Below are 16,910 nucleotides of genomic sequence, written 5' to 3'. Positions count from 1 at the left end.
GGACGCATCACGCCAAGACACACGGGATTCATCTCCGCCTTCATCTCTACTCCCCACCCCCTCACCTCTACCCCGTGTCAGTTATCTGTTGCTACAATAATGCCACATAACAAACCACTCCGAAAGTGAGCAGTTGAAACAACAATCACTGGTTATTTCTCAGGAGTCTACAAGAGAGCTGGACAGTTGTGTTGGGCTGGGCCAACCTTGACCCCTCTTGTCTGGGTTCCCTAGTGGCACATTGCCCGGGGATGGCTGGCAATGGCTTCAGCTGGGAAGACTTGGATCTCCTCCACGAGACCTCTGATCTTTCAGAAGGTGAACCTGGTGGAGGCAGGGGTCTGAGAGAGAGGGCACAAGCACACCAAGATCTGGTCACTTTTATCGAATTCTTTTGGCCAAAGCAAGTTCCAAGTCTGGCTCCAGAGCCCACCCTAACAAGGCATTTGGTCTTGACCCCCTGGAAACAGGCAGTATTCAGGATCAGTTTTTAAGTTTGCAATTTTCTATATGAGAACAGTGAATCGGGCATTAGTGTGCTTGATAGTTTTGAGACAAGATAGAAGAGCCATTGAGAAGAGTGCTGCAAAGTTCAAATTCAGGATAACAGGCCCTAGAATTTGAGAAAGGAGGACAAGAACAAAATGAAATGAGATTTATCTCACAGGAAAAATCCATGGTGAAATGTCAAAATGACTTTGTTTCTAACTACGAAAATGGGAGAATGGCAGTACCACACCTAGAAATGGAAAAGAACGTTTCTATTCTTTTTAGTTTGGTAAGAATATTACAGGGGGGAAAACAGCTGCACCCCAAATACCCCCCAAACAAACAAACAAACACCAGCTCTGTTTTTCAATGAAAAATAAATAAAAGCAGGAAGTTCATAATTACAACCTTGGAATGCTTAAGTGTTGCAAGAGTCAGATAATGGATTCAGAGTAGTAGAGCGGTTTGATCAGAAATTCCCGGAGGACGGCCCACTTTGGGCATTCCTTTCCCATCAGTGTTAACCAGCCTGGATCCTCTAGGACAGCATTCTCAAACTTTAGTCTCAGGAACCCTTTACACTTTTAAAAATTATTTGGGACCCCAATGAGTTATGTAAGTTACATCTATTGATATTTACCTTATTCATATTTAAAATATAGAAATTGTAATGTGTGCTAGTTGGTGTTCTAGAATAAGACATATAGCAGTGAATATACAGATTTGACAAAGCCCTGCCCTCCTAAGGTTTACATTCAATTGAGAGGAGTCAAACAATGAATATGTTAAAAGATAAATATAACATGTCAGATAGAAAATAATAAATACTATGGAGGAAAATCGAATAAGATATGGAGAGCTGGCCGCCTCCGGCAGGAGCACCTAAAGGAGGTTGGCTGTGTGGGACTCCAGCTGTGGGACCTCATGGTGCAAGCAGACGGGACACACACAGCTTTCAGCTCCCGTGTACCCCCATGAAGCAACCAGCCACAGATCAAGTCTGTTTTCTTTCTCACAATCTATTGCTAATCACCAAAAAAAGGAAAGCTGTCAGGGCTCCGCACTGGGTGCCATGGAATACTTTGAATTTAGTGCTGGGAACCTAGAACAACCTGTGACATGGATTTAGCAGAGTTCTGTCTAACTCACCAAAATCAACATCTAGAGCGTTTATTGTGTTCCAGGCCCTGTTTAAGCCCTGGAGTCACAGCCCTGCAAAGCCACCTCTGAGGGTTCACTGGGTACAATTTCATAGAAGCCTCCCTGCCTTCCTGCCGTCCATCCGCCCAGGCACTCAGACACTGAAATAGCACCTGCTCATGTCCACACGTACCTCTTGCTATTCAAATCAATTTGATGTTTAAGCTGGCATAGCATGAGTTGTGATAGCAGGTTTGGACACTGACTAATACTGCATTATCTGAATTGAACTGATTCCTGAGTTTGGACAGTAAGTAGAAGATTCAATAGGAGGGAAATAGGTACTGTGTCCCAGGCACTGTGGATAAAGACAAATAAGACACGGTTTCTGTTTGAAGTGATGGCAAGGAAACAGTGAATAAGCAATTCCAGTTCAGCACGAGAAGTGCCCTAAGAGAGAGATGCACAGAATGCTTCACATGCAGGAGGAGCAACCATCCCCCGACCCACCACCCACCTCCACTGCTCTGCGGGACTCAGAGATTTTGTTTTGAAAGACAAGCAGATGTATCCCGAGTTAGTGAAGGTGAGCTAAGGGGAAGTATGGGCAATGCCTGAAACTTCTGAGAGGCCATGGCACGGTTGGTGAATGTCACCAGTCTAGTGTGGTGGGAGAGACAACAGAGGAAATCAGAGGAAGGACCTTGAGTGCCACGCTCGATATCTGAAACTCATTCCGTGCGTGAACAGAATGACATGACCCTAATTTCTAGAAAATGAAGTTCACGTTGACAATGTTATTATAATAGCTTGAAGGGATGTAATTGACTATTCATCTGAGAGCTGTCATCTTCATCATCCTGGTGTCTAACATCATACCTGTCACTTGATAGGTATTTGTAACTGTTTATTAACATGAATACAATTCAGGTGGTTGAAAAAGTCACGTTCATAACAGAATTTTAAGAGGCAGTCAAAACATTCCCAGTTTTCTGGGAATTCTCCTCTCTTTAATAAATTTGACATTCTTCTTCCCAAGCAAACCTGTCCTCTCTTTTCTGTCACTATCTCATGTGTCCGGTCATCCCATTCTTGAATCTGGTTTGTTACCCAGCTTCCTGTAATTGATTACTAAGACCTGACCTCTATAACAGAATTTTAAGAGGCAGTCAAAACATTCCCAGTTTTCTGGGAATTCTCCTCTCTTTAATAAATTTGACATTCTTCTTCCCAAGCAAACCTGCCCTCTCTTTTCTGTCACTGTCTCATGTGTCCGGTCATCCCATTCTTGAATCTGTTTTGTTACCCAGCTTCCTGTAATTGATTACCAAGACCTGACCACTCTCTCTTTTTTTAAATATATTTTATTGATTTTTTACAGAGAGGAAGGGAGAGGGATAGAGAGTTAGAAACATCGATGAGAGAGAAACTGCCTCCTGCACACTCCCTACTGGGGATGTGCCCACAACCAAGGTACATGCTCTTGACCGGAATCGAACCTGGGACCCTTGAGTCTGCAGGCTGACACTCTATCCACTGAGCCAAACCAGTTAGGGCCTGACCTCTCTTTTTGTTCCTTGAATCCATACTGGATTATACTTACAGACACTCTACTTGTCTCTCTGTGGCCCCTCTCCCACTCTGCCCCCCTCCAGTTCATTCTCTACCAACATCCAGACTGATGTTCTAAAACATAGTCCTACCGAGTCCTTCCTACAGAGGATAAGTCTCACTGGATTGGAGAGTGTGGTTATTAAATAAGGAGGAAAGTATTTTTTTAAATTCAAATAAGTGATTTTTGTGTACGAATTCACTGTGCTGCGGCCTTGGGCCAAATTCTGTCCTAATTGCTTGTCTGCAATTCTGCCTGAGGGAAAAGCACAGGTTTCTGTTCTTTGGTTTGCAGGTGGAACCTTGAATGCCACTGTCTCTGTTAAGTAATTTGCATCTTTCTTTGTGATTATTTGTAAGAGTTTATTTGAGCCAATAATTTGCATCTTGGCTGGCCTCAAAGGTTTTACATTTATTTCCTATCCTTCCTGTCCTCCTGCTAATTATCTCTTCTCAAGAGAAGCACAGCAGGAAGTCTCAACTTACCCTTATACTCAAACACTGGAAGTCTATCCTCCCCAAATTCCAAAAAAGGAATGTATAAAAATTACAAAATATATGCCCTTAAAAACTATCCAGCCTAAACCCCTTGTTTTATGGCTGGGAAAGCTAAGCTAAGGCCAGATTGACAAAGGGACTTTTAGGGAGACACAGAGAGAACCAGAGATGGAATTCAGACCCCTCAGGGCTCTGACTCGCAGTCCCAGGTTCCATCGACCAGGGAGGGATAAGAGAAGCAGAAGGGAGCACATGGGGGAAATTCTGTTCCTTTTCCCCCAGAACTGTTTGCTGATATAGACCATCTATCAACACCCCTTCGTTTTGCTGTTTCTCCAAGGATTCTGCATTAGAATGGAGGAATAGAAGGAGAAAAATTTTTGTCTTAGTTTCTACTGTAATTTACTTTAATTTTTCAATTACAGCTGGCATTCAATATTATATTAGTTTCAGGTGTACAGCATAGTGGTTAGACATTTATATACCTTACAAAGTGATCCCCCACCCCCCACCTGATGAGTCTAGTACCCACCTGACATTATATACAGCTGTTATATTATTGGCTATATTCCCTGTGCTATACTTTACATTCCCATGACTATTTTGTAACTGCCAATGTGTACTTCTCCAGTTTAAATGAACATTTTCTTAGGGGTGACATATTGAACGTGCTTTGTTCTTAGACATAATCCCTCCCAGCTAGGCGGCAAGCCTGCTGGCTTCTCTCTTAGAAGGTTGGGCAGGTGGGAGGCTTCCTTGTTAAGGCATATATCGTATCACCCTGTGGTTAGGTCCCAAGGAGTTCATTGCCCTCACCCGTGCCTGTGTAGGCACACCCAGACTCACCCACTCTTCACCTCTTTTCACCACATCTGTACACACCCCTCCAACATGTCCCTGGGACTGGCTGGAGGTGTCCTGGCTGGCCCTGCCTCCAGGCTCAGACTGAGCTCCAAGGACACAGCTCTGTGACCTATCCAAGTAACTTATCCAAGCCTTTACTTTTTTTTCACTTGGGAAGTGGAGATTAAAATATATACCATGTAGGCTTATTCTAAGAATTAGATAAATTAATCTAAATACCTATCACAGTACCAAGCAGATTATAACTTCTCAAGCCTTTGTGCTTGTTTTTTGATAGCGATAGGAAACTGTTTCTAAGATTCTCTAATATCCCTTCTCCTCACCATTAAAGGTATCTGTGATCACTACAGTGGTTCTCAACCTTCCTAATGCCGCGACCCTTTAATACAGTTCCTCATGTTGTGGTGACCCCCAATTTCATTGTTACAAATTGAACATAGTTAAAGCATAGTGATTAATCACAAAAAAATATGTAATTATATATGTGTTTTCCAATGGTCTTAGGCGACCCCTGTGAAAGGGTCATTCAACCCCCAAAGGGGTCGCGATCCACAGGTTGAGAACCTATGACTTAGAAGCTTAAACTTGCAAGCATTCACCCTCTGTGATCACCAGAGAATATGGGAGGAGCAGAGCATTTACACGAGACAGCTTGAGCTTGTGAAACTGAAAAAAGGTATCCTGGGCCCTAGCAGAGAGGAGCCTTGGTAAACAGGGAAGCCCACTGCTCCTTCCATGCCACTGCCCAAGGCTCACTGTGGCTGGGGATCCTCTGTTAGCTCCTCCTGCAGTGCATAGGCTCCCGCTGGCCCAGGCTCCTCTGCCTTCCCCCGGGGTTGACTTTCTCTAATGCAGGTCAATCAGAACAAAGGTGACCCAGAGGCCACAGGGAAGCAATCCCTCAGGCTGGCAGAGCATATTATCAGGGGACGGGGTGGCAGCTGATGGCTGAGAGACTTCTACATCTCATCCCAACGTCTGGCTCTGGCCACGCTGGGGGACAGGCAAGTTCTGTGAGCTTCTGGGAGCAGACAGTGACAACATGACCACTGAAAGGACCGACCTTCTTGGGACTCAGCTTCTCCCACCTAAGGTTGGTCCTTACCCCACTCCTGCCATGTGTTCCCTTAACGAGAACCTTGTGTCCGATTTTTAAATGAAGTAACGGATTTGAAAGTATCTTACAAGCTTTAAAGTACTTTACAGATAGTATTTACTTAAGACAGGACTGTGATCACAACTCCAGATATGAAGCACTATTTAGGCCCTAGAAAGACATCTACTTGAATGAAGCTGTTTTCCTCATTCATTCAATAGATAGTTATTGAACCCACTGAGCACTGAGTTGGGCAGTAGGGTCCAATAGTAAACATGAAGACAAAAGCCCTGCAGTTGTGGAGCTTACATGTGGTGGGGGAGAAGGGCAATAAGCTAATAAGTAAAATAGATAACATAATTACAGAATGTGATAAGTGATCTCAAGGAAATAGGAAAAGATGCTATGGGCTATAGGACATCATTTTAAATTTAGGTGCAGTAGTCTCAAGATGATTCTTAAAGAGATGATATTGCAACTGTGATTTGAAAGATGAGTAGGAGCAGACTGTGGAAAGATCAAGAAAATGATCACCCCAGGCAGAAAGAATTGCAAGTGCAAAAGCCCTGAGGCAGAAACAAACTTGACTTGCTCCCAGAATAGCAGGAAAGCCAAGGTAGTCACAAGGCAGTGAGCAAGGGAGTGGAGGGGAGAGGATAAAGTCCCAGAAATAGGCAGCAGCCATATCATGTAGGTCCTTTAGGACAGGGTAGGGCAGTGATGGCGAACCTTTTGAGCTCAGCATGTCAGCATTTTGAAAAACCCTAACTTAACTCTGGTGCCGTGTCACATAATAGAAATTTTTTGATATTTACAACCATAGTAAAACAAAGACTTATATTTTTAATATTTATTTTATATATTTAAATTCTATTTAACAAAGAAAAAATCAACCAAAAAAATGAGTTCACGTGTCACCTATGACATGCGTGTCATAGGTTCGCCATCACTGGGGTAGGGGATTAGGATTTTATTCCAAGAGTGATAGTAGAAAGGATTTAGCAGGTTAGTCACATAATTTACTCTTAGCAGGTTAGTGAAACAGATAAGACAGAGCTTTGTGGAGAAGATACTGTATATCAGCAAGAGTAAAAAAGGGAGAGAAGTTAGAGACTATTGTTATGGTCTAGGCAAGAGGAGAAGATTCAAGGAGTACAAAGGAAGAGGTGGTAGGAAGAGAGGGAGAGAGATGCATTTAAACATTTTAATTTAAGTATAATGTCATAATTTAAAAGTAAGTTTTACTATCATAACTTGCTGGTGTGGGAGAAATGGAGGGAAAAGAATCAGGCAGGACTTCCAGAAAATAAATTTGTTGGATGGTTCTTACCAGAAATGGGAAGAGTGGGATTAAAGAGAGTTTGGGGGATAAAAGCAGGAGTTCTGCTTTAGATGGGTTAAGTTAAAAGATATCTAAGCAGGGACATTGAGTAGGCAATTGGATAAATTAGTTTGGAATTAAGTAGGTATATCAAGATAAGACATTATTCCAGATATAAATTTGGAATTCATCATTTAGAATTTATATGGGATTCAGAGCCATGTGGTAGAATTAGGTGACTTGGAAAGTTATTGTAGAGAAAAGAAGTATGAGGACAGAGCACTGAAAGGTAGATGATGAGAAGGAACCAGCAATGGATGCCAAGAAAGAAAGCCCGAAAGATGGGAGGGGTGCTCCAAAAAAAAGAGAAGAAAAAGTTTCGAGGGGTTGAATAGGTTGAAGATTGAGAAAGGACCCTGGGATTTATAAATATGAAGCTTGTCAGAGACCGTGACAAGAACTGGTTTAGTGGAGGGGCAAGGGAATTTAGACCAGTGGAGAACTAGAGCTGATTAGAGTAGCTTGGCGGGTATTTGGAGGTGAGGGAAGTCCTCTTTTAAGGGGTTTTATTGTAAAGTGAAACAGAGAAATGGAACCACACTAGAAAGTTCTATTTACTTTGGGGAATGATCCAATAGGAAGGGAGAGACTATTGAGGCAGGAGAGGAGGGATAATTCCATGTGCTATATCCTTGAGTAGTGAGAGGGGATTAGATCCACTGAAAAAGCAGAGCAGGAGAGAAGGCAGAGGGTATGGGTTTAGGTGCAATTGGTAGATTTGATGGTTAGAAAACTCATTCATTCATTCATTCATTCATTCATTCAGCAAATACTGGCCTGTGTGCTAGTTGCTATCCTAGGGGAAAGACATGCAGCAGTGAGTGAAACAGATAAGACAGAGCTCATGCCCTCATGGAGTTTACATTCTATTGAAGGAAGTCAAGCACTGTATGTTAACAGATGAGTTTATGATAGGTCAGATAGAAAATAGGAAGCACTTCAGAGGAAAATGAATGAGAGAAAAGGGTTATAGAGAGCTGGAGAAGAGGTTGCCATTTTTTATCAGGTTGTCAGAAAAGGCTTTAGTGATCAGGGAACATTTGAGAACAGACCTAAAGGAAGTGAGGGAGGAAGCCATGGAGAAATCTTGGGGAAGATAGTTGGGTTGCAAGCAAAAGAAACAAAGAGTGTCCAATTTCTGGGGCAGGACAATGCTTGGCATAATTTGAGGAACAGCAAGGAGACCAGTGAAGCTGAACAAAATGAACAAGGTAGGAAAGTTGCAGGAGACAAGGCCAGAGAGGCAGTAGGGGGAGCTCACATATGCTCTGGAAGGCAAAGACTCGAGTTTTACTCTCAGTGAGATGGGAAGTCACTCCTGAGTTTTGAGCAGACATGTGACATGATCTGACTCACATTTTAAAATGACCCCTTTGGCTGGGAATGGACTATGGGAGTCAAGGACAGAGGTATGGTCACCAAGTAGGAGACTGTCACAGTAATCCAGGGAGGAGTTGTAGTTCTCAGGTTGCTCCTATTTTCTCAGTGAAATAAGAGGCAATATCTTCATAGGAGAGTGAGGAGGGCATGATGGAGGCTTGAGGAAAGAGAAGGTATGATAATGGTGAGTGAAAAATTGATTAAGGATCTACGGTAGAATTTCTACCCAAACATCTGGAGTAACAAGCAGTTTGATTTAAAAAAAAAATGCTTACTTACCTTAGAACCTGTGAGACTTCTCTGACTGTGCACCTTTCTTTCTTGTGTCCAGTTTCTCTCCCATCACCCTATTTCTTGTCCTCTAACTCTAGGTGACCTCCAGTTGACCCACAGAACCCAAACATTTATTAAGCAGAAAATGACAACCCACTGGCACATCAGCTTCTTGTACCAAAGTCTTTGGAAGTATTTAAGGAGGCCCTCAGCGTGCCCAGTTCTCCTCAAGAGACTGTTATACACATGTGTATCATTTCACCACCTCACCCTCCAGTCAGTGAGGGAGGACCATAGAGTTCCATGCTCCTATTAAGACCATCCTCTCCTACCCATGATATAGACCTCATCAGTATTTGAGGGAGACCCACAGAGTTTTTCATACTTTCTGCCCCATGATAACACTCACCTCACAATAGACTGACTAACAGAGCAGGCCCAACAAGTCCTCAATTAGAACTGATAACCCCTGAAATGACCAGTAGAACTAATATCATCTTGACCCAAAATTCTAAGACTCTAAAGGTGCTATTTCTGAAAAATAGCATATTAAATGGCAAGATGGAAATGGATTATACCAGTTCAGTCCATTTCCCACTGGACAGATTGTAGGTCACTGGCTGCAGCCTAACTTCAAAGGAGTGTGTAACTAGGGATGAGGAAAATGAAATGGCATTTGATGAACACAGACATTGTCTTTGCCATAAGCAGTCAGAGGTAAAAACAAGTAGGCACACAGAGACAGTGGTGACACAGAGATCAAGGAAAGAGAAATCTTCAAGAAGGAGGAATTGATCAATGATGTCATGCTACAGAAAGGCCAAGGAAGATATGGACATAAAAGGTCTGATTTTTTTCCTGGTAACATTATGAAGAGTCGTTTCTGTGAAGTTATAATGATGTGAAAGAATGGGAGATGAGGAAGTAGACTATTCTGTAGGAGAATCTAATGAAGTAACTTGAAAAGGGTGTATACTGAGAGAGGTTTTTTTTTTAATGCAGGCAAGATGTTTACAAGATGTTTACAAGATGTTAAAGAACTCATAGTGAAGGAGAAAGTCAAGATAACAGAAAGGTGATAACTCATCAAGGAGGTCTAGAAGAAGCCAGGAAAGGATGAGGCCAGAGCACAGTGAATGTGTTAGCCTTGGACAGGAGGAATGGCATGGCCTCTTCTAAAATGTGTGGGAGGGTAACAAGGGCAGGAACAACTGAAGAAAAAGTTTGTAAGTGAGGGAAAAGAAGTCAAGGAAGTTCATGTCTACTGGTGTCCATTTTTCAAATGGTTGATCTGTTGTTATGAAGGGAATGGTGGGATAATTGTGGAAGGTGTAAAATAGCTGCTATATGTGGAAGATGTGAGGCTAACCATGAAAAGCAGTATTGTATTTAGGGCTCAGCTGAGGTTGGAGACCCCCAATGTGTAGTGGCACCAGGATGCACCATTGTGAGATTTTCTCCACCAGTGCACTCTCCAGGGCAGAGACAGATGTGTGAACGGATTTTTGTAGAGTGGAATATTGTGAAGTAATGAGAGATATATGGGTGAAGGTGCTGGTCAGAGAGCTATTACAGTGATCTAGGATGGACAGGAAAGAAAGTGAGGCCAAGAAAAGGCTGGTGGCCTGGGAGAAAGTAGAGGTGGAGGACTGGACAGCGTGAGGAAATGGAAGAACGGAGGGTGTCAGAGCAAAGGACTGAGAAGTGAAGAATAAGATGGTGGTGGTGGTGAAGGTAGGATATTAGAGATTTAGATTTATGGTAGGGAATAGTTTTAAAGGGAGAGGGGATCCAGAGTATGGCCACGGGAGGGCGTTGCTAAAGTGACTTGAAAGTAAGGTGCTGTTGAGTGGAAGAGGTTGCAGAGCTCAGGCCCTTGATGCATTTGGGGTAGCATCCTGGACAATAGTCAGTTACTTAGACTAGGAGATGGCAGTATAAGCTACAAAGGAAGGGTTGGGTTTGTTGTTGTTTTTTGCACAAAAGTGGAATTATAATAGTCTGAAATGGCAATGAGGAGCTAGAAAAATGTAAACCCCTCTTTTCATTTTATTTTCCTCCACCTAGTTTATATCCTTATCATGCTGTTTGAATTATAGAAATATTCTAATTGGTTTCCCTGATTTTGGCCTCTCTCCCAAGTATCTATTATACACATGACTGCCAGCTAATTAATCTTGTTGAACAGCTTGATCATTGCTCACCCTTGCTCAAAATCCGCAGTAGCTCCCTATCTGCCTGTAAAATAAAATCCATCTTCCTTAACCCCACCCTCAAGGTTCCAAGCATAAATCTGGTTTCAATCTACTACTTTGTTTTATGCATCTACTTTGAGGCATAAATTTGATGCCTCAAATTGCTTTAAATTTGATACTATGTTGTTAACACTAATCTTGGAGGATTTTTCCCAAATTTGGTTTTGTTAACTGTCAGGAATGTTCTTCCCACCTATCTTAGAATGTCATTCTTCAAGGGCCAATTCAAATGCAGATTAGCCTCTACCTCCTCAAATGACATCTCTATTCCCTGTTCTTCTTTTGTAAAAAAAAATTCACATTAAGCTTTTTATCCTAGTTAGTCAAATATGTATTAAGCAAGAACTATTCCTAAGTTATCGTTGCATCTCAGCCCATGGCACCCCCAGCTCATAACACCCAGGTCAGTATCTTGCCTTTATAGGTGTCCAATGTCTGCTGACTAAATGCATGCATGAGTTCATGAATAAATAAATGATTGGGTGAATAGAGCTCTTATGATGTTCTAGTAGTTTAGGGCCAGAGTCCTTCACTAGATGATGATCTAGTGTTGATTTTATGTGTGTGTGTGTGTGTGTTGGGGCAAAAGTAGGTTTACAGTTGTTTGTATGGCAAATAATACAATAGTTAATAAATAATAATACAAGAAAAACTATCACACACACATATGTGTGTGTGAATATACACACATATGTATGTATATATATATATTTACGTATATATATATATATATATAGAGAGAGAGAGAGAGAGAGAGAGAGATTATACAGTAGAAAAGAGATCTATTGCTTCAAAAATACTGTGGAACAAACCAAAACCAAAACTGGATAACTTAAAACAACAATCATTTGTTCTCATGGTCTGTGATTGAATTAGGATTTGTTGATCTAGGCTGGGTGAACTGGGGTGATTTGGTTCTGCTCCCAGTGTCTCTTATCTTAGCTAAGGCATGTTTTGTTTTGTCTTCATGGCAATATCAGAAATAGATTTCTTTACCCTTAATATTTAGCACTGTTCTGGGAGTATTATATGCTAAAAACACAGTAGATACCCAATAAAACCTTGGCAAATGGAATTGAATTAGGCAGCTTCACACCTAAGTCATTCTCCCTGTCTCAACCCCCAAGTGCTCTAGAGAGTGAACAGGGCTTTTGACATCAAGTGGCTGTTTGTATCCTAACTTGAATGAAATGCTGACTCTTCTAACTGGACAGCAACTCCCTTAGCAGAGGCCCATTTACTCATTTAATTATTGGATTCATTGAATCATACCATAATTGTCATTGATCTGTGTGATAACTTCATTCTAGACAATGAAGGGGGGAAAAGCCATCTTTGAGAAAAGCAGATATTTCATGTTTATAAAGTAACCTTCCCTTTTTCTCCTATTTGGCCAGGCTGTGACAACATGCTGATAGGCATAAAGTCTCTGAAAATAGTGAAGAAGACTCTGGACACAGATGGCTCTTGGATGAAAGATGCTGCCAGCAACTCTCCAAAGGTTTATTTCTTAATCGGATCCAGAAATAACACCGTTCGGGAATTTGCAAACATGCAGGCCCTCCTGGAAGATAGCACCAAGCCAGGCCCCCGGAAGCTGATCTTACCACATTCCTGGCAGGGAACAGGCCAAGTGGTCTACAAAGGTTTCCTATTTTTTCATAACCAAGGGACTCCCAATGAGATAGTCAAATACAATCTGCAGAAGAGGACCGTGGAGGATCGGATGCTGCTCCCAGGAGGGGCAGGCCGAGCCCTGGTCTACCAGCACTCCCCTTCAACTTACATTGACCTGGCCGTGGATGAGCACGGGCTCTGGGCCATCCACGCAGGGCCAGGCCTCCATGGCCATTTGGTTCTCACAAAAATTGAGCCTGGCACACTTGGAGTGGAACACTCATGGGACACTCCATGCAGCAGCCAGGACGCTGAAGCGGGGTTCCTCTTGTGCGGGGTCCTCTATGTGGTCTATCGTTCTGGTGGCCACGGCCCGCATTGCATCACCTGTGTCTATGACCCACGGGGCACTATCAGTGAGGAGGATCTGCCCAACTTGTTCTTTCCCAGGCGGCCGAGGAGTCATTCCATGATCCATTACAATGCCAGAGATAAGCAGCTCTATGCCTGGAATGATGGAAACCAGATCATTTACAAACTCCAGACAAAGAGAAAGCAGCCTGTGAAGTAACGCATTACAGCCAGAGGGAGAGCGCCTTGGCCTTGGAAACTGCTCCCCAGGACACTGAGGCCACAACCCCTTTGCAATACTGTCTCCCTCCAATCACACACAATGAGAGGGTCTAGAAGTCGGAATGCATGTGCCTCCTCCCAGATGTTGCTGCCTTAGAGATCTTCCAAGAGCTTAAAGGAGAGTCTGGCATTCAGAAATTTTCAACAACTTCCATTACCCGTCCAAACGTCTTGCGATCAAGGCCCTCCACATTCCGACCCAGTTTGCTTCCAGCCTTTTCTTTTGCTAGCATTGACTCTAACTCCACCCACCCAACCCCTCCAAGCAGTCAGACATGCAGGCCATCCTCTGATACTGCTGGCTTTTCCCTCCTCTGGCCTTTGCTCAGATGCTTTCCTCTTTCACAAATGCCTTTTGATATTCTTCCGTGTTTACTGCCTAACTAAGGTACACTTTTTTTTTGTTGATGTTTAATCTGGATTTCCCCTAGCTCTGTCTCTTTACCAAGCTAGGCAGATATAATAATAAGGTAAACACATTAGCATTTGAATACCACCTTCCAGGTGCAAAGTGTTTGCACCTTTGTTACACATTTAATTCTTATCATGGTGTTGTATGCAGAACAAAATTTTAAAGATGCCATTTTAGAGATGAGAAGAACTTAGGTGAGCCATTGAAAATAACATAGCTACAAAATGAAAGGCAGAGCAATAAAATACTGCAAGTCCCATAGTTTTGTCATTGCCCAAGGAAACACCAAATACAGGGTGTCTCCAAAAAATGTATGCACCCTTTAACAGCCGGCAGCTCAATTTTGAAAATGAAATGTATTTTAATAAACACTGCTTTTATAATTATTCAAAGTGTGTGTATACATTTCTGGGGGGACACTCGATATGTATGTTTGTTCACCCAATCTTTATAAGCAATACGTTCATGATTTCATACCAAAAATAATGGTCTTCCCTTTAACCACTTTTCATGTTCACACAAGACCTTCCTATAAGCCTTTCAGAAGCTACTTCCTCCAGAAAACCAGTCTGCGGATGAGGACCCGACCTCTAGCCTCATCTGGTCTTTATTCCCCAGCATCTCTCTTCTTGCTTGAAATACAATAAAGCTGACACTAAGCAAACACACTTCATCAGGTTAATTTGCCTACATGCCCTCAAGCAAAGCAGTTTCAGGCCTGGGTTTACAGTGAACAAGCCTCAATACACTGAGGCCCTTGGTAAATATTCTGGAATCTGGATGGAAGCCAAATAGCCTGCAAGTGACTCCCTGCCACAGCAGGCGTGCCATGTGGCACAGGGGACAGAGGGCAGCTGTGCCTGGCCAGAGGGGCTTCTTCAAAATCTTTCCCACGCCTTAGTCCAATTCAGCCAGGTTCGGGTCACAAGTGCAGGCTCTGGTGCCAGTCTGTGTCATGTGCGGAGGCCCCTGTGTTCCCAGGTTGGTCACATGAGAGGGTTTGCTTTGTATACTTGCAGCTGTTTTCCAGACTCTGCCAAGCTCAGGCGGGGCCATACGCAGTGAAGAGAGGTTTTCTTCTCTGTAGCATTTGAGTGGATCGTTGGCAGAATAAGATTACTCACCCCATGGATACATTGCGATTACCTAATAGAGGGATACAGAAAGCGCAAATCCATCGTGGAATGAGGCAGGTATGCATGCACATGATGATATTACCTGGTCCATGGGTTTGGGGACATACCCTACCCTATGGGTAAAAGAAGATTACCCACTTCACAGGGAGAAGGGATGTGAGCTGTCTCTCAGAGGAGGGGAGAGTAGAGTTATTAGGGAGTGGAGCTACGTGCGAGTCCTGGGCACATGGTTCCTTTGGAAGCTCAGAGGAGAGGGTGACTTTCATTTGTGACCTGCTTTGTTTTTTTGAATTGATAGTTTTGCAGGGTGCACTTTTGACTAACCACCCACATGGTGCCTGAAATTCCTGCCGCTAGAATTACTCTTTTAGGTCAAGACATTTTCCCCAGGAAGCCCCTAGTAATGTACCACTTTTGTACACTTTGGGCTTCTTCCAGGTAAATCGCCTGTTAGCTCTGGGGTTTTTGTTGGATTTTAGTCCAGATTAAAGTCCCTATGACCTATACTAATGGTTCTTAAACTTTACTGCATGTAAGCACTTGAGGAGCTTTCAAAAATCCTAATGCCAGGCCAAACCCCCAAACCATCAAATCGGAACTTCTGGAGGTGGGACTCAGGTACATTTTTGAGTCCCCTCCACCAAAGTGGTTCCACAGTGCAAATGCGCTTGAGAGCCAGTGACTGACACCATTCTTTAAAGTGATTTCTTTAAAGCAATGGCATAGTTCCGAGAACAGACTAGCATCTTCTGAGGGCTGGGGGCTGGGGGCTGGGCAGTGGGCCCCCTGTGGCAATGACATGTGGGACTTGGGAACACCCATAAACTCTGAACTGCGGCAGCCTCCTCCACAGAAGCCTGCCTGCTGCTATTTTAAGGAAGTGAAAGAGAACTGGAGGGTGTCCTGTTGTAACACAACTCTTGTGGGCCCCAGCCTTCCTCTGCTAGCTTTGCCCTTAGTCTGCTTCTGGCCGGGTTCCTGCAGTGGCCGGAGTCTCATATTTGCCAGGCTGGCTTAAGTCCTGTTCATATGTACATCTTCTGGGCACACTGGTAATTTCAGACCACCGGGATAATGTGAAAAAAGATGTGTCTTGTGGCATTTGTCAACACTCCAGCCTGTAGAAATGTAGAGAAGAAAAAAACAAAACTGAGGCCAGGGCTGTGGTGACTCCTGCCAGAACTGGGTACTATGCCAGAGTCCCTGGTGTCGCTGCCATCTGAGGCCCACACAGGGATTTTAATCAGCTGAACCGAGCAACTAGTGCTTGGAGGCCTAGGCAGGGCAACAACCTAGCAGTACAACCAAAGGGGATTCAGGCCATGCACTAGGCAGTGATGGCGAACCTATGACACACGTGTCAGAGGCGACACGTGAACTCATTTTTTTGGTTGATTTTTCTTTGTTAAATGGCATTTAAATATATAAAATAAATATCAAAAATATGTCTTTGTTTTACTATGGTTGCAAATATCAAAAAATTTCTATATATGACACAGCACCAGAGTTAAGTTAAGAGTTTTTCAAAATGCTGTCACGCCGAGCTCAAAAGGTTCGCCATCACTGCTCTAGGGGAAGGCTTTGGACAGGTCTTCAGGGCCCGGTCCTGCCCAGATTCTAGAATCCGTTCCTGTGGTCAGACCGTCAACGCTTTTCTTGGGCCGGCCGACCCCAGCCTTGGTGCTGGGCACCGGGAGCTGCTTCTTGTCCTCAGCTGTTCACAAGACAGGGCACCAGGGCCTCTAGATGGCGCTGACCACTAGAAGGACCTTCACCCCAAGTCCAGGGGCTCAAGTGCATGGGGTGCCTCAGGGCATACTGAGGGGCGGGCTGGGGTTGGACGGGGGAGACAGGGAATGAGAGGCTTCCCTCTGGCCAACCTCAATTGGGACAGAATCACACCGGCCCGGGAGTCCGGCCATCCAAAGGGTAGTAGCGCTGTGTGTGCCTCTAATCGGTTTTTCTATGGCTTCTTTCTCTGCAATTCGCGGCACGAATTCCCTCTCTGCTTCCCCGTTTTCCTCTCTTTCCGCCGGGGGATGGTGCTGAAGGGCCGGAGAAACCCAGGACTGAGAGCCGGGAACCGTCCGGCGGCCTCCAGGGGCGGGAAGGGTGCGGGGATGGG

At 43.8% G+C, this 16,910-nt stretch overlaps 1 protein-coding gene across 1 annotated transcript in view; it reads left to right on the top strand.

Annotated features, from left to right (window-relative positions):
- The window catches only part of OLFML1 (olfactomedin like 1), a 24,406-nt gene extending 10,766 nt beyond the window's left edge, over positions 1 to 13,640 (top strand). The window contains exon 4 of the mRNA XM_006770930.2: positions 12,385 to 13,640. Coding sequence (XP_006770993.1) covers positions 12,385 to 13,175 — 791 coding nt within the window. The 3' untranslated portion in view covers positions 13,176 to 13,640. The remainder of the gene's footprint in view (positions 1 to 12,384) is intronic.
- Positions 13,641 to 16,910: the final 3,270 nt, after the last annotated feature.

Source organism: Myotis davidii, unplaced genomic scaffold (genome assembly GCF_000327345.1).
Source record: "Myotis davidii unplaced genomic scaffold, ASM32734v1 scaffold1185, whole genome shotgun sequence".
In the NCBI taxonomy this organism is placed as follows: domain Eukaryota; kingdom Metazoa; phylum Chordata; class Mammalia; order Chiroptera; family Vespertilionidae; genus Myotis; species Myotis davidii.
The sequence above is the reverse complement of the archived record's forward strand: the minus strand, read 5'-3'. Positions and strand labels throughout refer to the sequence as shown.